This window comes from Macrobrachium nipponense, chromosome 34 (assembly GCF_015104395.2).
Source record: "Macrobrachium nipponense isolate FS-2020 chromosome 34, ASM1510439v2, whole genome shotgun sequence".
Lineage (NCBI taxonomy): Eukaryota > Metazoa > Arthropoda > Malacostraca > Decapoda > Palaemonidae > Macrobrachium > Macrobrachium nipponense.
In genome coordinates, this window is record NC_061095.1 from 30,853,747 (window position 1) to 30,871,309 (window position 17,563).

Here is a 17,563-nt window from a genome sequence, read left to right on the forward strand (position 1 = left end):
TACGTTATTAAGTTAGGTATTGGATGGTCCAAACTATTGTAGTATTTCATTGTTTATAGGTCAATTTAGCTTTATTATGAAATTTACTGGGGTGTTTTTGGAGGGCTTGGAACGGATATGACAATTTGTCTAAAATTGCATTTTTCCTAACTATACAAACCTGAGGTCCTTTTACAATAGGAAGGTACTAGCGGCAGCTGGATAGGTCGTAAGCTTTCGAACAAGGGGTTCGGTAGTTAACTGCTTGTCCGACAGGCGCGCGCGCGCGACTGGAGGTAAACAAATCACTTTTGCTTTTTTGGCCCAAGCAAAAACTGCAGAGTGAGGGGTGGCATGAGGTGGGGCTATGTGTAAAAGGACCTCAGGTTTGTTATAGTTAGGAAAAATGCAATTTTAGACAAATTGTCATTTGTTCCGACACGGCATACAAACCTTCGGTCCTTTTACAATAGGAAGACTCACTTCTTGGTGGGTGGAATCTGAGTCTTTTGTGAACAGACTGGTGTGTCGCCAACCTTGGAAGCCTCCCTGGTCGTAAGAGCGAGGGAGGGATCCAAGCCTCTGTCCGATTGATCGGGGTGTGCACCGCAGGATCAATGGTCAGACCTCTGGACCAGAGTACTAAGAGAGAGGCAAGCGTATCTCTTCGTACCAGCAATGTAAGAACTTGTTCCTGTACAGGAGCAAAGTTAAAAGTCATGGTTTTGACTCTGTAGGCATCCACTTCCCCCCTTGTAGAAGGAAGTGGTGGATATTCGCTCCCATCCCTCGTGAAAGGGATAGGATGGGGGCTCTGCCATATAGCTCACGGCATCTCGTCCTTATCCAGCAGGGTGATGACCGTATCCCTCTACCCACAGTAGAGGGGAAGAAAAAGATAGAAAGAGAAGCCAGTCACTTTCTCATCACTATCTATTCATACAGTCACACCAGGACTCGATGCTGTTCAGCCTGCTAGGGTCTGGGTTAGCTAGACGACTGTTGAGCAGCCACCACGGGTCCTAAGGAAACCGATCCAAGGACCTATGGGCAATATCCAAGAGGTATAAGGAAGTTGCCTTCCATACCTGCGCCACGGAGAAGTTCTTACGAAACGCCAACGAGGGGCCAACTTCTTCTGACTTCGTGAGTTCTCGGACGGGACGTACGGATGTCGTCACTACCATCAGCCTCCTACGCCCTCCTGAAGACCTCACGCAGCCAGGACGAAAGAGTCTTGATACTCTTTCTTGTTGGACCCCTTTGCTAACGGAGAGGCGTCGACACTCAGGCCCGAGGTGCGAGTTCTCTTCAGATAGCGCCGTAGCGTCCTCCCAGGACAAAGCAGCATCTCATCCACATCATTATCTGCATGACGCTCCCGTACTCTCTTCGCCGATGCCAGGTCCAGCAAGACGAGGGTCATTTGAGTTCCCTGGGTTGGCAAGACCTTTGGAAGCTGCTCCTAAGCAAGGAGATCTCGAACGAGTTCGAGATGTCCAATCCCGTCAGTTTCAGGAGGAGCGACGAGGCGGCTCTGTATCCTTGACTGTGGGAATTCTTAGAGGAGCTTCCTCGGCGAAGAAAAAACGAGGAAATCCGCTACCTGCTGAAGATTGGCTCTGAGAAGAGATATGGCCCCGTCTACAACACCAACCACGAAGACGGCCGACTTCCCCTGGTACACAGCTGCAGAGGACTGACGGACGTTTCCAGCCATCTCTGTTGCTGCGCTACGAAAAAAAGCTTCTCGTACGCAAGAGAAGGTGGATAACAGCCAGCCGTGAAGACGTAGGGACTGGACTGCTCGGTGGTACCGCTCGACGTGTGGCTGGCCGAGAAGGTTGTGCCAATGGGGAATCTCTCTCGGTTCTCTTGCGAGAAGAGCCAGCAGGTCCGGATACCAAAATGGCCTGTGGCCATTTGTGGAAGCCATCAGGATCATCCTGAGATTCGGGATGACCAGTGCTCGACTGATCACCTTGCGAATCAGGCTGAACGGGGAAAGGCATAGGCGAGAGGTTGTCCCACGGGTGTTGAAGAGCGTCCTCTGCAGCTGCCCATGGATCCGGCACGGCCGAGAAGAACACCTGGAGCTTCCTGATGTGCCGGATGGCGAACAGATCCTCGACTGGTCGCCCCCACAGGTCGAAGAGACCTTTCGCCACGTCCTGGTGTAGAGACCATTCGGTTCCTTATCACCTGATCCCGACGGCTGAGCGGTGTCTGCTACTACATTCCTTCCCTGGAATGTAGCGTGCCGACAGCTCTATTGAGTGTGCCTCGGCCCACTCGTGCACCTGCCGAGTCAACTGATACAACGGGAGAGACACTAGGCCCCCCCTGTTTGTTGACGTAAGCCACCACCGTGGTGTTGTCGTACATCAACACCACTGAGTGTCCCATCAAGCGGTCCTGGACTCTTGGAGAGCAAGAACGCTGCCTTTAGTTATTCCAGTACATTGATGTGAAGGTGCTTGTCGTTCTCGTACCACACTCCTGAAGTCCGCAACTCTTCCAGGTGTGCACCCCATCCCTCGGTCGATGCGTCTGAGAGCAGCTGCATGTCCGGGGGGTTGGAGAGTGCCCGGAGGCACTCCTCTTAAGGGGTTTCCTGTCGTCCAGTCACCTGGCTAGGTCCTGCCTCACCTCCTGTGTCAGTGACCATGGAAGGCTTGGGGGATCCGTCGCCTGTGACCAACTCTCCTTTGGTCTCCCTGAAGAGACCGCAGGTGAAGACGCCGTTAGGGGACTGGCTTCCCGAGTGACGACAGGTGTCCGATCACGACTTGCCATTGCTGAGCTACCTGTTCCTGCCGAGACAGAACTGGTTGGCTGCCTCCCTGAATCTGCTACCGTGTCGATCAGCATACCCAGTACTTCATCCTCTGCTTGTGCTCGAGATCGGACTTTTCGAAGTTCAGAACGATCCCAGATCGCGACAGAACTCGAGCAGTCGATCCCTGTCCTGTAGCAACTGCGAGCGGGAGCTCGCCAGGACTAACCAATCGTCGAGATACCTCATCAGACGTATCCCGTGCGAATGGGCCCAAGCAGACACCAGAGTGAACACTCGCGTGAACACCTGTGGGGCGGTTGAGAGACCGAAGCAACGTGGCCTGAACTGGTACACCGTCCCGTCGAGGATGAAGCGGAGGTACTTTCTGGAGGACTGATGAATGGGTATTTGTAGATCCGCATCCTTCAAGTCCACCTGAAAGCATGAAAATCGTTCTCCCTGATAGAGTCGAGCACTGAGCGTGCCGTCTCCATCGTGAACCGGGTCTGGCGAACCAACCGGTTCGGGGAAGAGAGATCTATCACTGGGCGCCAGCCTGTTGTAGACTTTTCCACCAGGAAGAGTCGGCTGTAAAGCCCGGTGACTGATCCGTACCGATTTCTACAGTTCTCTTGCTCAGCATGGTCTTGATCTCCTGTCTCCATGCTACGTCCTTCGATGCCCCTGGAACGTACGCCTGCTGTTGGACCGGGTCCCAATGGCTGGCAGGATCCCCTCCTCAATGGGACCGGGGCTTACGTCAGGTAGACCCGAAGGTCCCCCCGGTAGCGCAGCCCCTAACGTGGGATCTTACAGAGAAATCTCTGTAGGACCTCCCCTCCCTCCCTCGTAGCCGTAAGGAGAGAGGGAATGGGGGAGGAATTGGATACTCGCTCGCCTTCCCAGTGGAACTAGCAGTTGGAGAAGAGTAGGAGCAGCCATCGCCTTGCGGCGATGGCCTCTCAGAGTCTGGGAAAACGTATCGTCAGGAGAAAACGTTTTCCCGAGGAGGGTTACGAACTCTCACTGTAGGTAAGGGTCTGCCGCCACTGTGAACGTCGTCTGGGTGGGGCTGATCGACACCTGACAGAGAGAGCCGATACCGCTCCGACTCATTCCAGTCCTCGTCGAGGTCGAAACATCAGGAGGACCGAAGGGATATATAAATACGATGTCCGAAGGACACGTAAAAGAAAACTCACTGTCGCAGTAGTAGGAGGTGAAGGAGCTTGTTCGACCGTCCAGAACCGAGAGAGCCTCCTTGTCCGGAGACGAGAGACTACCTGGCTCAACCCAGTCGGCAAGCTCCGATCGCGGCAGACCCACCGTCGATTTGGATTCCCTCTCGGGCCCCAAAACGACTCGAGCCGAGACGTGGCTCTGCTGGTGGGAGCGGCGATCCTTCCCCGAGGTCATTGTGCTGACGAATCAGCGCCGTAACCTCGGCAAAGTTCCTCTGGATCTCGGAAGTCACAGCATCTTGCAGAGTGGGACCGTTAAGCCCTTCGAACAAGAGCATATTCCGAGAACCTTCCTCCTAAGAAGGGGGAACAGCGACAGCCCTCTCGGTCTTCCCCATCCTCAATTGCGCATACGTCCTGGCGGTCCAAGGAGAACCGTGCCTGGCACGTAGGGCGTCGTGGTGGGATCATGAGGGGCGCACCCCTCACGATCACTCCTCAATACCTCGCTCCTCCCGGTGTCACCCGAGGAGGTTGAAGGTACGGGAGAGGCAGACCTGACGCTCCCTCGTCGCTCGCTGGCAGGACCAGCAGGCTTGGAGGGCTGCAGGACGATCGTCAACCCGCGGTGACGATCGAGCTGCAGGCCTGGTCGAACCGTCTCGCTGTGGAGAACGGCTGGACTGAGCACAGCGGCACTGATCTCGAGTGTCAGAAGAGCTGGTGCTGGTTGCCGTAACCCGATCGCTCTCTGTGAGAGCGACGGTCAGGCGACCTGCAGGCTCCACTTGTCGCAGTGAGACCGTGCTTGTCCTCACGGCACGTCACGTCGCTGGTTCCAGCCGTGGCTGGCACCGGCGAACGGGAGGACCTCTTCCCAGCCTCAGCCCGTGTCGGTCGTGGACCGTCACGTCCCCGGGTAGCCAGCTGTTCACCGCGAGAGTGAGAGCTGGTCTGGTGAGAGTCGCATGAGCGGCTGTCACCAGTCTTCCGCCCCGTGCCGTGAACCTGACGCTGAGCGGACTCAGAGGTCTGGTTCCTGGCTGCACGGTCGCTGGTAGGCGACCGTACACTCGGTACCTCCCGCGAACGGGAGGCCGAGACGGACCCTGATGCAGTGGCAGAACCACTGACACCAGGCGAGGAAGTACCGGTGTTAGCCGGTACCCCTCTGGTCCCCGTAGTCTTCTTCCTTGCGGAAAAAGAAGAGACGGGCCCCGCTCCCGAAGGAGCAGGAGGACCAGCGGAAGGAACCCTCCCGTCCCACCGAGGTGAGACGGGTCCCGAGAAGCTCCCGAGGAAGCTTCTTAGGAGGGAGGAGGCGACCTTCTTCTTCCTCGGCTGTAAAGCCTTAGAAGTCGAAGGGGAAGAGGCGGCGGCGCCGACGACGATGAAGAAGATGAAGACGACGACCACGACACCTTCCTCTCTTCTTCGTCAGCTTCCTCAGGACAGACGTAAGATCTGCTATCCAGGGCGGGAGCCGGGGCTGCTGTAGCCGAAGCCACAGGGCCCGGACGCACCTGTACAGACAGACCAAAGTCTGGGGTATAGTACCACCACGAACAGGGACGACATCAGCAGGTATGGGCATCTCAGGAACAGCAGGCACGGCCAGCACATCATCGTTAGGGACAGCCAGCGCAGCAACGGCAGGAACAGCCAGCGCAGCAACGGCAGGGCCCAGAATCGGCAGGTACGGCAGGCAGCACCGGAAACACAGGAAGTGGAGCAGCAGCCAGCAACATCCTGGTACCGGCGGCAGGTCCAGGGGCGAGTTCTAGGGCAGCGGAAGTGTGGTCGCTGCAGCGCGGCAACCACGAGCGGCGGCGGCACGCCCCCCTCTCGGTACGGCGAACGGCACTTCACAGCGGCTGTAGGCAAGACCTGTTACCACGTGAGGCGAGTACACCAGGTGAGGAGGGACGTCGTCACCTGGTTGCGTGGTCACCACTCCATGGGTGACCGCAGTAGGCCCAGACATAGAACCGCAGCCCCTGGACACCAGCACGCTCTGCAATTGGAAGGACGCCCATACCTCACCAACGTCCACTCTCGTGGCAGTAGCACCTGCGGAAATAATAGTAGTAGCGATTAATGGGGGGGAAATCCCCTCGTGCGGGGGTTTGATCCCTCCCGAACGAGTGGAAGACCCCTAATACAATTGTACATCGGGCACCGAGCGCCCTCCCCCGCGCTCGACGGATCGGGCGAGGAGAAGAACGCCGATAACCCCCCAACCCCCGCCCCCCCCAAGGTGGGGAAGAGCCATCTGTGGGAACTGAGTGGGGGGGGTCTCGTTCCCCTTCCCCACCCCCGCACAGCACCCATGTACCCAACAACAAAATAAGAGCCCTAGAGCAATCGTGCCATCGGCACGAATACAAGGCATAAGGATCAATTCCCTGACTGAGCGGAACTTGAACCAATTAATATTGATGCAATCAATAATAAGGAACAAAAATGAAAATGCATCTTGCAAACGATTCACTTCACAAAGAATAAGGGCTCGGATCGAGCGCATTCGCGCCCTCGGCACCGAGCGCAAGGGTGAAAGGTTTCATTCCTTACCTTTATGGATCAAGGTTTCTGGAAACCCTTGATCCATAATGAATTGATGCAATCAAGAAATATTAGAAAATGAAAAGACTACTGCGCTTGCGATTTCACTTCATACAAATAAAAAAGGGGAAGGATCAATTCCCGTGAATAGCGGAACATTGATCCCAGTCAACAATGCAATACTCAATAAAAAAATGAAAATGAAAAAGAACTGCACTTGCGATTTCACTTCATTCAAAAATAAAAAGGGGGAAGGATCAATCTCCGGTTAAGCTCGGAAACTGATCCAAAATGAGTATTGCTACAATAAAAAATAATATATGAAAATGAAAAAGAATACTGTACTTGCGATTCCACTTTCATACTGAATAAGTTTCCGTGTCGAGCGCATTCGTTCGGCAACGGGCATACAGGTCAAAAAAATATAAATGAAAAGAGCACTTACTTACGATTTTCATCTACACATTTCCAACCCAATATACGCTCGGAGCGAGCGCTCCCGCCCTCGGCACCGAGCATACCCAATCCGAGGATCATTCTCAATTACGCCCTTCAGTCCCGGCACTCGGGTAAACGGGAGGGCGTTGTGAACCAAGATCCTTTAATTCACAATTGAATTCAATGAAATGATTGTACTTACAATTCAGTTTCACTAGATACATGAAAAAGAAAAAGAAAAACACAATCATGCGAAAGCAAACGACGATGAAGCGGGCAGAGAGCGATGATACACGTCCACACGCCAGCAGGCCGAAAGCAAAAGTGATTTGTTTACCTCCCAGTCGCGCGCGCGCGCCTGTCGGACAAGCAGTTAACTACCGAACCCCTTGTTCGAAAGCTTACGACCTATCCAGCTGCCGCTAGTACCTTCCTATTGTAAAAGGACCGAAGGTTTGTATGCCGTGTCGGAACAATAGCCATTTTACAATGTAAAATTGTGGTCCAAGATACGAAAACCTCATGATACGAAGGGCGCCTCGGAACGGATTAATTCCATATCTTGAGGTAGGTCCCACTGTTTATATATATATATATATATATATATATATATATATATATATATATATAATTTTTTATTCATTCAAAATAATAAAAGAAAGATCCCACTGAGAAAATCGTGATTAACGGCTAATCAGCAAGACCTGACAAACATACGTCTTCATTGGAAGACGACCGAAACCAAAGTGGAGTGTTTACACCCAGGCAGGCAGGCCTACCAATCTATCAGATGGTAATTACTGCCTACCCACCTTCTTCTAGAATCTAAACAGCCATATTCCAGCCTACGTGAAAGTAATTCCTAATGTAAAGGACTGAGGGTTTGTATATTATGTAGGAACAAACTAAAATTTGAATGTTGCTAGAATCCAAATTTAATTTTCTTCTGTTCACCTTTCGAGCATCCAAAGTAACTCCTTATAATCAATTAATCATTTCCTGCGGCACCCACAGGGCCCTCTTATAATCAATCAATCATTTCCTGTGGCACCCACAGGGCCTTCATGAACTCATACCACCACATTCTGTCCTGGGCTAACTCTCCAAGATCTCCCCAACATTCATCTCTTGCTTCCTGCCTCACTGTCCTCAACCATGCTCCTTTGGCTACCTTTGCCTCCTCTACCACAGTTTGTGGACCTAACATACTCATCAACTGGCTGCATGCCTCTTACTTCTCTAATTTTGTTATTTGATATCCTATCCCTCCAATTAATTCCTAATATTCTTCTGAGTGCCTTGCTTTCAAATGCTAAGAATTTACTATCAGAAGTCACTGTACTGTAACATGACTCATGGTCATTTTGAATTGAATACTCCTAACCATTACCTTATCAATTTTGATTTTTGTATGTACAGAAATTATACTACTTCATGATTTAAAAATGCAATAAAAATAGTAAATCTATGGCCAGTCACTCATACATTTTCTCTTACACTATTCATATCAAAAACCAACTTACATACAATTCAAGATATGAACAACCTTCCCAGAACCTAACTCGTTCGTAAGTAGGGTGGTGACAGCATGTAAGTTGGCCTAATGATAAAAAAATAGAAGACTATAAAAAGGTACAAATGCTATCAAAACAAGCTCTACCTGGCTTTGAGCTGTTGAAACTTCTGTTTTCCTTTCTTCTTCCAGAAGTGAGGTGTGAAGTGATATCCAGTCATGACGAGATATGTCTGATTTGGTCTGATACATCTTTCTGAATCTGGAAAAAAAAGGAAATAAATTTGTACTGTTATTAATGAAGAATATGTAAGCATATTTTACAACCAAACATGTATTAAATGATATTTTTATTTATAGTGCAGATGTAAATAGTATGGTCATACATTACCAATAGTAAGGTCATACATTACCTAAGTCTTAACAACAACAATCATTTTAAGTTTGTGTCAGAATAAATAGCAAGACGCAAATTTTTTAAATGGCTTGCAATTTTTACTAAAGATGTACTGCAATGAAACTTTAGGACCACCAACTTGCTTATCTGTAGCCCCTCGCTTATTTTGTTAAGCTACAGGGACAACATTGGGGTGGTTGAGTTGGGTATTATGATAACAGACTTCAAGTTTGCATTTGAAAAAAAAAGTGCTAATTACTTTAAAAATAGCAAAATCTGAAGTACAATTTGTAATCTTCCTAACATACAAACCTGAAATTCTTTACATGAGATTTACCTTCCAAACGCAAGCTGGCCCGACAATATAACTACTGACAGTATGGGGAAATCCCCGCCCAATCGTCGGTCGGCACTCCAATTTGCCTTTCGGAGACTTACCCATTGGTATGGGGAGTATGGGCAAATCTCTGAACTGACTGGTCGGTTCTACCCACCTGGGAATCCCACTCCTGTAGACTGTTGGACGTACAGGATGCTGCAACTACTAGACCTCTGGACATAAAGTGATGAGTTTGTGTCATACGTTTGGAGAAGGCTTGGAGGAACCCAAAAGTGTCGAAGACAATAAAACTTACTAAAAAAACCAATAGGTTTGTTACATTGTCTATCTGTCTCTCTCCTTGTCTAGAGAGAGGGGATGGGGGACCATGCATCCAATTAGTCTACAAAAAGATGAAGGGCAGCATGACCCCATCTTGTAGTTATCAGCACAACACGTCTGTCCAGGACAAGATGGCTCGTAACCTACCTCTCTGTCCAATAAGAGACCGGTAAGAGAGAAAAGTAAGGAGACCAGTCACTCACACAGTCACTCTTGCTTACTGAACACCTTAGACAAGATGCTGCCTATCCCCTCAGGGGAACTGGATGAGTTACACAACTTGTTGGGCAGCCACCACAAGACCCAAGGACTTGTGGGCAACATCCTGAAGGTAAAGTGAGGTAAAAGTGGTCTGGTACGACCAGATAACTGCTTGTATTACCTGCTGAACAGACAGGTTCTTCCAGAATGCAAAGCCCGGTGTGATGCACCTAACTTCATGAATTCTCACCTGGATTAAACTCTTGTCTACCCTATCAGACAAAGGGTATGCTTGTTTGATGTCTCACAAAGCCCAAAGAGATTGTGTTCTTGGACACCTCTCACTTGGCTGAGGTAGTACTAACAATGAGGCATCAACACTCAGGCCTGAGATGCCAAGTTCTCTTGAGGTAGTACCACATCACCCTAACTGGACAAATAGCATCTCGTCCCAATCATTATCTAAAAAGTTCTTTCTAAAGGGGATTGTAAAGGACTCGAATCTGGAGTTAGGGACCTGGACAAGCAAGGAAAATAGTCTTTGAGTCAGATCCCTGTCTGACAACTCTCTCAACGGCTTGTACGGCATATGAACTAGGTTCCTTAAGACAAGAGTCACGTCTCACTTGGGGGACTGAGTTTCCTGGGTAGGCAAGGAAATGTTCCAGAGAGAAATCTGCGAATGTGCGAGTCCGCGAATCAAGAGAATGTGAACACGGGGGTCCACTGGATCTCCTTTGCTACACATCAAGAAACAACCCGCTAGCTTGCAGATGTTGGATAGTTTCCAGGCATGAAGTGCCAGCACTTTCATGACGTGTTGTGAGGTATCAAGTGATACCTCTCAACATGTGGCTGGCACAGAAAGTTGTGCCATTGGGGAATCTCTCTCAGGACCTCGGATAACAGAGCCAGCAGGTCTGGGAACCATTAAGTGTATGGCCACTGGGAGCCACTAGAGTCAATCTGAAATTCGGAGAGATCATGTGATGAATCAGATAAACAGAGCACCATAACTATCCGTTGAACCTGGTCATGAAGAGGTCATGGTTGGGACTCCCCAAAACTTGTAGTCTCTCTGCAATGTCTTTATATATAGAACTCAGTCCCTATCACCTGGCTCTGGTGAATGAGCTTGTGCACCACCACATTCCAAGACCCTGGAATGTACTTGGCTGACAACTTCAATGAGTGTGCTACTGCCCACTCATGCAATTGCACCATCAACCTGTGCAGCTGAAAGGACACTCGTCCTCCTTGCTTGTTGATGTATGCCACTACAGTGAACCCCCCATATTTGCAGACTCACTTATTCCTGGATTTCTCTCTAGAACATTTACTCCCATTATTTGCAGAAAATTTGCCTATTCATGGAATCTTTCTGACAAATATCCACAAAGTCCTTGTTTATGTTATAGATTTCATTGTAAAATGCACATTTTGTGATAAAACTATTAAAAAACTAGGTATAAACAGTTTTAGTGCATTTATCTTGAGCTTTAACAAACAAAATAGGCAATTTTAAGCATTTTTCTAGGGATTTCAACTATTCGCAGGTTCTAGCTATTCACGGGGGGATCTGGTACCCAATCTCCACGAATATGGGGGAACACTGTACCATAGTATACTATTATTGCTCAAAAAACCATGGAGTGCCCCATCATTCCTTCCTTTGGGGCTAAAAAAGCTGCCTTGAGTTCCAAGACACTGTTGTGGAGGTGTCTGTTGTTCTTATCTCACACACACCTGAAACCAATAATTCTTCCAAGTGTGTGACCCATCCCTTAGTAGACTCGTCCAACAACACAAATGCCTCAGAAGGGGAAGTGCCCAACTGCACCCTTAAAAAGACCCCTGTCATCTAACTACCAAGCTAAATCCCTCCTCACTTCTGTCAGGGGAATAGGAGAGAAGGGAGGGGAGGGTCACTCACCAGAGACCAATATGTACACCTCCATCCTCCACTGCAGGCAGTTCCCCGGTTATCAGCGGGGGTTCCATTCTTGGTGGGGTGCTGATAAGCGAAAACCGCTATTAACGGAAACATGACAAATTTTCTAAGACAATTTGTATTTTTCATAGCTACAAACCTGAGGTTTCAATAATAGGATAATTTCTAGCACCTAGCTGGATCCGGTTAAATCACAAATGAAAGCAAGGAATCTTGTGAGATCTGGCAACGCGTGCATATGTCAGGTGAAGAGTGGTCAAGGACCATGCACCCACACCACCATGTCAGTCTTTCCAAACTCAGGATGTCTTAGCAGACAGGGGCGGCTAGAGGTGGACAGTACAATGTTAAGACCTCAGGTTTGTAGCTATGAAAAATACAAATAAATTATCCTCTCCACTAAGGGTTAATAGAGCAAACACACAAATACATACACAAAAAGGCAATTTAAAACAGCAACAATCCCACCAGGATAAGAAGCGAAGTTCACCGAAGCAAACAAGGTGAAAACAACGGCAAGCAGGGCAGAGGGCCGCATAGCAGACCCTCACCATAATACAGCCCGAGGTAAAGGGATACTCTCCCAACCAGGCAGGCAGGACTCCCACCCAGTTGTTTGGTAGTTAACTAACATACCACTTTGTTAAAAGTTTAATGGCCTGTTTCCAATTGTGCTGAAGGTAATTCCTATAGTAATAAAGACTGAAGGCACAACAGATTTCCTCTCTGAGGTAGTTTGCATTAGTGATTGAGGGGTTTGTACATTTCAAACAAACAAAAAAAGTAAAGCAGTCCCCAAGTTACGACGGGGGTTCTGTTCTTGAGACGCACAGCCGAAAATCGTCGTAAGTCGGAACATCATCAAAAATCCTAAGAAAACCTTACTTTTAATGCTTTGGGTGCATTAAAAACTATGTAAACTGCATTTTTAGTGCATTTTTCATCAAAAAAAACCTTCAAATATTGATTATTTTGCAATTTTGGAGTCATATTTCTTCTTCCAGATCAGTGTTGTAGGTGCCGTAACCCTGGAACATGCATCATAAACCTGGAAATAATTTCTGATAAATATAATTGAAAAGCGTTGTAACCTCGGAGCGTCATAAGCCGAACCCGTCGTAACCTAGAGACTGCCTGTATAAGTAAAGGGAAAGCAAACAGCAAGTCAGGAGAGTTGCTGAGATGTCTTTGCACGATGGAAGCCAGAAGAAAAGTGGATTGCAGAATGACAGGTGGGCAGGGCTTACTCTTCCCTGTCGATTGTCTGAAAGTTAAATGGATGTTCTGGCTTGCATTTGCAAGCTGAATCCCTGCGTAAAGAATGAAAGTTTGTAATTGCGTAGGAACAAACATCCAGAGTACGTATGTGGGCCTATCTTAGTGGATGAAAGGCATCTCTTGAAAGGCCTGTCCTTACTAGGACGTCTTACAGCCAAAGGCTTCCTCGATGTTGAGGAGGAAGGCTTAAACAAGTCATGAGTTTGTTGCATCTCAGAACCAAACAAAAACATAGAAAATAAAACACAAGAATACTCAAGCAACATGACAAGCAAAATGGTTGGTTGAAATAGACGTGTGTATACATGGTGGCCAAAAGAAAAGTGGAGTGCAGACTAAAATGTGGGTGGGGCTTCCTTTTACAAGTTAGCTACCTTGTCATTAAGTTTTAAAGGGCATTCCAGCTTGTGTCGCAACCTAAATCCTTATTTAAAGAACAAAGGTTTGTATTTAAGTAGCATTAAACACAGGGTAGACTAGTCAGTATTATTTTACTTTAAAGTGTTATTGCATTTTGGATTTGAGATATCATTTGCCTATGTTTTAATGTTTCTGACATGTGCCTAGTTTTGCCAGTGAATTAGATCATTATTTTACATTTTGTAACTATTATTTTTTATAACTTAATCCGTGTTTTAAATGTTTCTGACATGTTTTTTTTAGCAAATGCGTACTTTTGAAGTTAGCGAACCCTAACATTATATCTCACAATTCAGGCAACCACAGTGGGAAAATGGGGTTTTTCAGTGGGGGAAAAGACCAAATGAGTATACAAAGCACAATCCCACAGACAGTTTGCATTCAGGTTAAAGCAAGTTTATGTATGGTAAGTTTTCAATCTATTCTCAAGCACTACTATAGGTAAGGACCTGATATCCTAGGCTAGCTTAGTTAGGTTAGGTCATTTGTTAATGGAACAAACATCATTAACATTCAAAGCACACATTAGGTAAATCATAAACAGTTATTGCATTTTGGATATGAAATTATGAAAATGTAATTTTCCTGACTTTTATGAGAGCTTTTAATGTTTCTGATTTTCGTTTAGTTTGGAAATGGGTAGATCTAGGGTACTTATCCGCGGCAGCCTAGACTATGGCAGTTGCAGATTTTCTATGCAGTTTTATCTACTGAACAAGAATTTTAAGTAATATTTATTCGGACGACTGTAATTAACCCCCCAGGGGCCAGTACTAAACATGGTGAAATACATTGGACGCCCCAATCCCTAGTGGATGTCATATCCGCGGTTACATTCCTTGCAGTCCGTGCGGACTGCTTCTGTAGAAATAGGCTACCTGGAAATGACCTCCCTAACCTAGCCTGAGTACCAGGTCCCTACCCTAGTAGGCTAATGCATGTTAGGCTAGTACTTAGCTACTACCTACCTAGCCTAGTTTGAAAACATTCCATGACTTTACCTTACCTAATCTGAATGCCTAGTAGGTACTAGCCTACTACCTAGCCTATTACTTAGTTTAACCCTTTTATTAATCAAAATGTCCAGCTACCTATTCTGTGGCACTAGGTAGGTACCTAGCTATAAAGATTTTAACCTATAAGTTTCTGGGTAACCAGCTCCTCGTTATTGACATTACCTAAGGTTCCAGCGTCCTGGTCCCTCGGTCTCAACTCCAGTAACACAGTTGCGGCCACACAACACTACTTGATGCAAAACCTTATCACTTATTGAAAACTTGATAGATAAACTTTCTAGTTTTTAATTTCTATTTATAATTAATTGTAGCTAACTGTAATATTGTTACGTCCCTATCGCCTGTAACATTTTTGCAGTCATGGTTCAACGTTCAAAGTAGTAGTAGTAGTAGGCGGGATATACCTCTGAAATGGCTCCCTTGCTCGTTTCATTTCTCCTTTGTGTAATGCCATAAATCCTTTAAAAACTCGTTCCTGTTTTCAATTTCCCCCTTCTACATATCTGTGAATAAAAGTATATTAGCTATACATGACTGCTGCACAAAACTATATTTCTAATGTTACTATATTGCATTTTTTTTTTGCTTCACAGCAAAAGCATTGTGTATCTTACGGTCTTACCCCTTTAGCCTATTCCAATCATTTAGTTTTAGTGTGCCTAGTCTAACCCTACTGATCAGCATTGTTTTCTCGGTGCTAGCATACCAAATTAATTCTTTTGTGTTTTTTTTTATATCTGCTTTAGATTTTTAAAGTTGTCTTATTGTTCATTTCTCTCTGCCATGCTTTTTTGTCCCAGTTATCTATCATTTCTTTTAGCTGCTTACCTTTAAGAGACTCAATTTTACTTAAGTACGTTTAATTCTTTCATATATACTCTTTTATGTGCAGAGACCGAAAGGCTTTCCTATATTCATACTGATCCACGGTTATCTCATAAAAGAGACCATTTCCACCACTCTCCAGTATGTGTTTCAGATAGAATAGTTTATTCTTCATATCTCTAGTTTTTGTAGGTTATTAATGATTTTTTTTTCGAGTTTCATGACTTCCATACCAAACTTGAAGGATGGCATCGCTAATCATTTCCAATACACTTTCCCTATTTTCACACTGCTACAGCTTTCATTGATGACTGAATTAGTCGTATTTGCTTAAGTTTTGCTCTTATTTTGGCCCTTGTTATCTGTTCTCTGAAGCCGTCTTTAATGTAGCTGATCGTTATTCCTTCTAGTATATGCTGCATATTTTCTACATCGTCAATACTATACCAATCACTAAATATCAATAACTTGCCTTTGTCTTCGTTTATATCTAGACCACATTCGCTTGCTATTTCCATAAGGGAGGGTTTGTATTGCTTTTGTTATTTCCTCAAGGGTGTGCCCTAGGATTAATTCATCGCTTCATTTGTTTTGTTTTATGTACTACAGCCCTCCAAAGGGAGGATTCCCTCTCTCACAGGTCCTTGTAATAAGTTTTCTAATTAGGTTGCTTCTTACATTTAGTAATTGTCATATAGCGTTTTCTCATGAGTATCGTAGCTCCTCAAGAATAGGAGCGTCTTTAGATCTTTTTTAAATTCGCCTTCTTGTATTATTTTCACTTCAGGCGGTATTTTGTTGTATACTCTTGGTGTGCAATGTTCAAATGCTCTCTCACCTGACTTACAATTTGTTCTTGGTTCAAATAGCCCATATCTGACTTCAATATTCATTTCAGGTCTAAAGAAACTTAGATATGTTGGTTCCCCATATTTTAGTGCTTTAAAGAATGTGATAAGTATATTGTATTATATTCTTGCTTTTACTGGGAGCCGATATAGCTCGATTAGTGCCGGGGTTATTCTGCCACGGTAACGTAGTCCTTTTATTAATCTGGCGGCTCTATTTTGTACTCCTTGCAATTTTCTTAGCAGGTAGTTAGGAAGACTGCAGTGTCGTATAACGTTACAGTAGTAAGCCTCGAAAGTATTTGGTTACAAATTGCTGTTTTCAGAGTATCTTCGTTTAAATGTTTTCTGATAAATACAATGTTTCTCATATGATAGTTACAGGCTTTTACAATATGCAATATATGGTTTTTCATCAATATTTTATGATCAGTAGATATTCCTAAGTTCCTCACTGCCGCTACAATGTTTATGGATGACGAGACAACAGTTATTCTCTTGAAGTGTTCATGTTTTCGTAGTGCACTATCAGATCCAAATAATATGCACTCAGTTTTGTCTGAATTGAATTTAGTTTCTTCGCTGACATCCATTTTTTATATCTTTCATTATAGCATCAATTTTACCAATGGCAGCTTCAACCGTTTCAAGGAGAAAATATAACTGGGTATCATCAGCATACAGTTAATAACTAACCTTGTACTTGTTTAGGATTCTAAATAATTCAATTGTGTAAATGCCAAATAGCAGTGGACCCAGGACGCTGCCTTGGGGCACTCCTCTAGTGAGGCCTTTCTTTTCTGATTTCACATTTGATATAACCACTGCATGTAACCCTCCTGTTTTCTAAGTAGCTTTTGTACCATTTGAATACATTATCCTCAATGGCTACTGCTCTCAGGTCTTCAAGCTGTAGATAATGGTCAACTCTGTGTTGAGTTAAACATAGAATTTAGGCCAAAGGCCTGCACTGGGACCTATAGGGTCATTCAGCGCTGAAATGGAAATTGACAGTAAAAGTTTTGAATGGTGAAACAGGATGAAAACCTCGCAGTTGCACTATGAATCAAGTGTCAGGAGGGGGTGGAAAGTAAGATGAAGGAAAAGAATATGAAAGGAGGTAAAGTAAAAGGAACGAAAGTGGTTGCAGCTAGGGGCCGAAGGCACGCTGCAATTAAAGAACCTTGAGTAATACCTACAGTGCTCTACATGAGGTCCACTGACGGCACTACCCTCCTACGGAGGTCTACTGTGTGAAATACTGCACTTAGGTCGAGCATAACCAGGATACCACATTTTCCACTTTCCATAATGTTTAGCATATCATTTGTAATTACGCACAATGTGGTTTCTGTAGTGTTTTTTTTTTTTCTGTAAGCTGACTGACTGATCATTGGGTATAATGGTCAGTTGTTTCAAGTGTCTGCACGTTTGTTCGTGAACTATCGTTTCTATAAGTTTTGATAAGTACGATAGGTTCGATATTGGCCTATAGAAGCAACGATTTTTTTATC

General features: G+C 45.8%; 1 protein-coding gene across 1 annotated transcript in view; it reads right to left on the reverse strand.

Annotated features, from left to right (window-relative positions):
• The window catches only part of LOC135208074 (DNA-binding protein SMUBP-2-like), a gene marked incomplete in the record, with an annotated part of 738,222 nt that extends 723,481 nt beyond the window's left edge, over positions 1-14,741 (reverse strand). Inside the window, 2 exon segments of the mRNA XM_064240222.1 lie at positions 8,600-8,714; positions 14,539-14,741. Of these exon segments, the coding sequence (XP_064096292.1) occupies positions 8,600-8,704 (105 nt within the window).
• Positions 14,742-17,563: the final 2,822 nt, after the last annotated feature.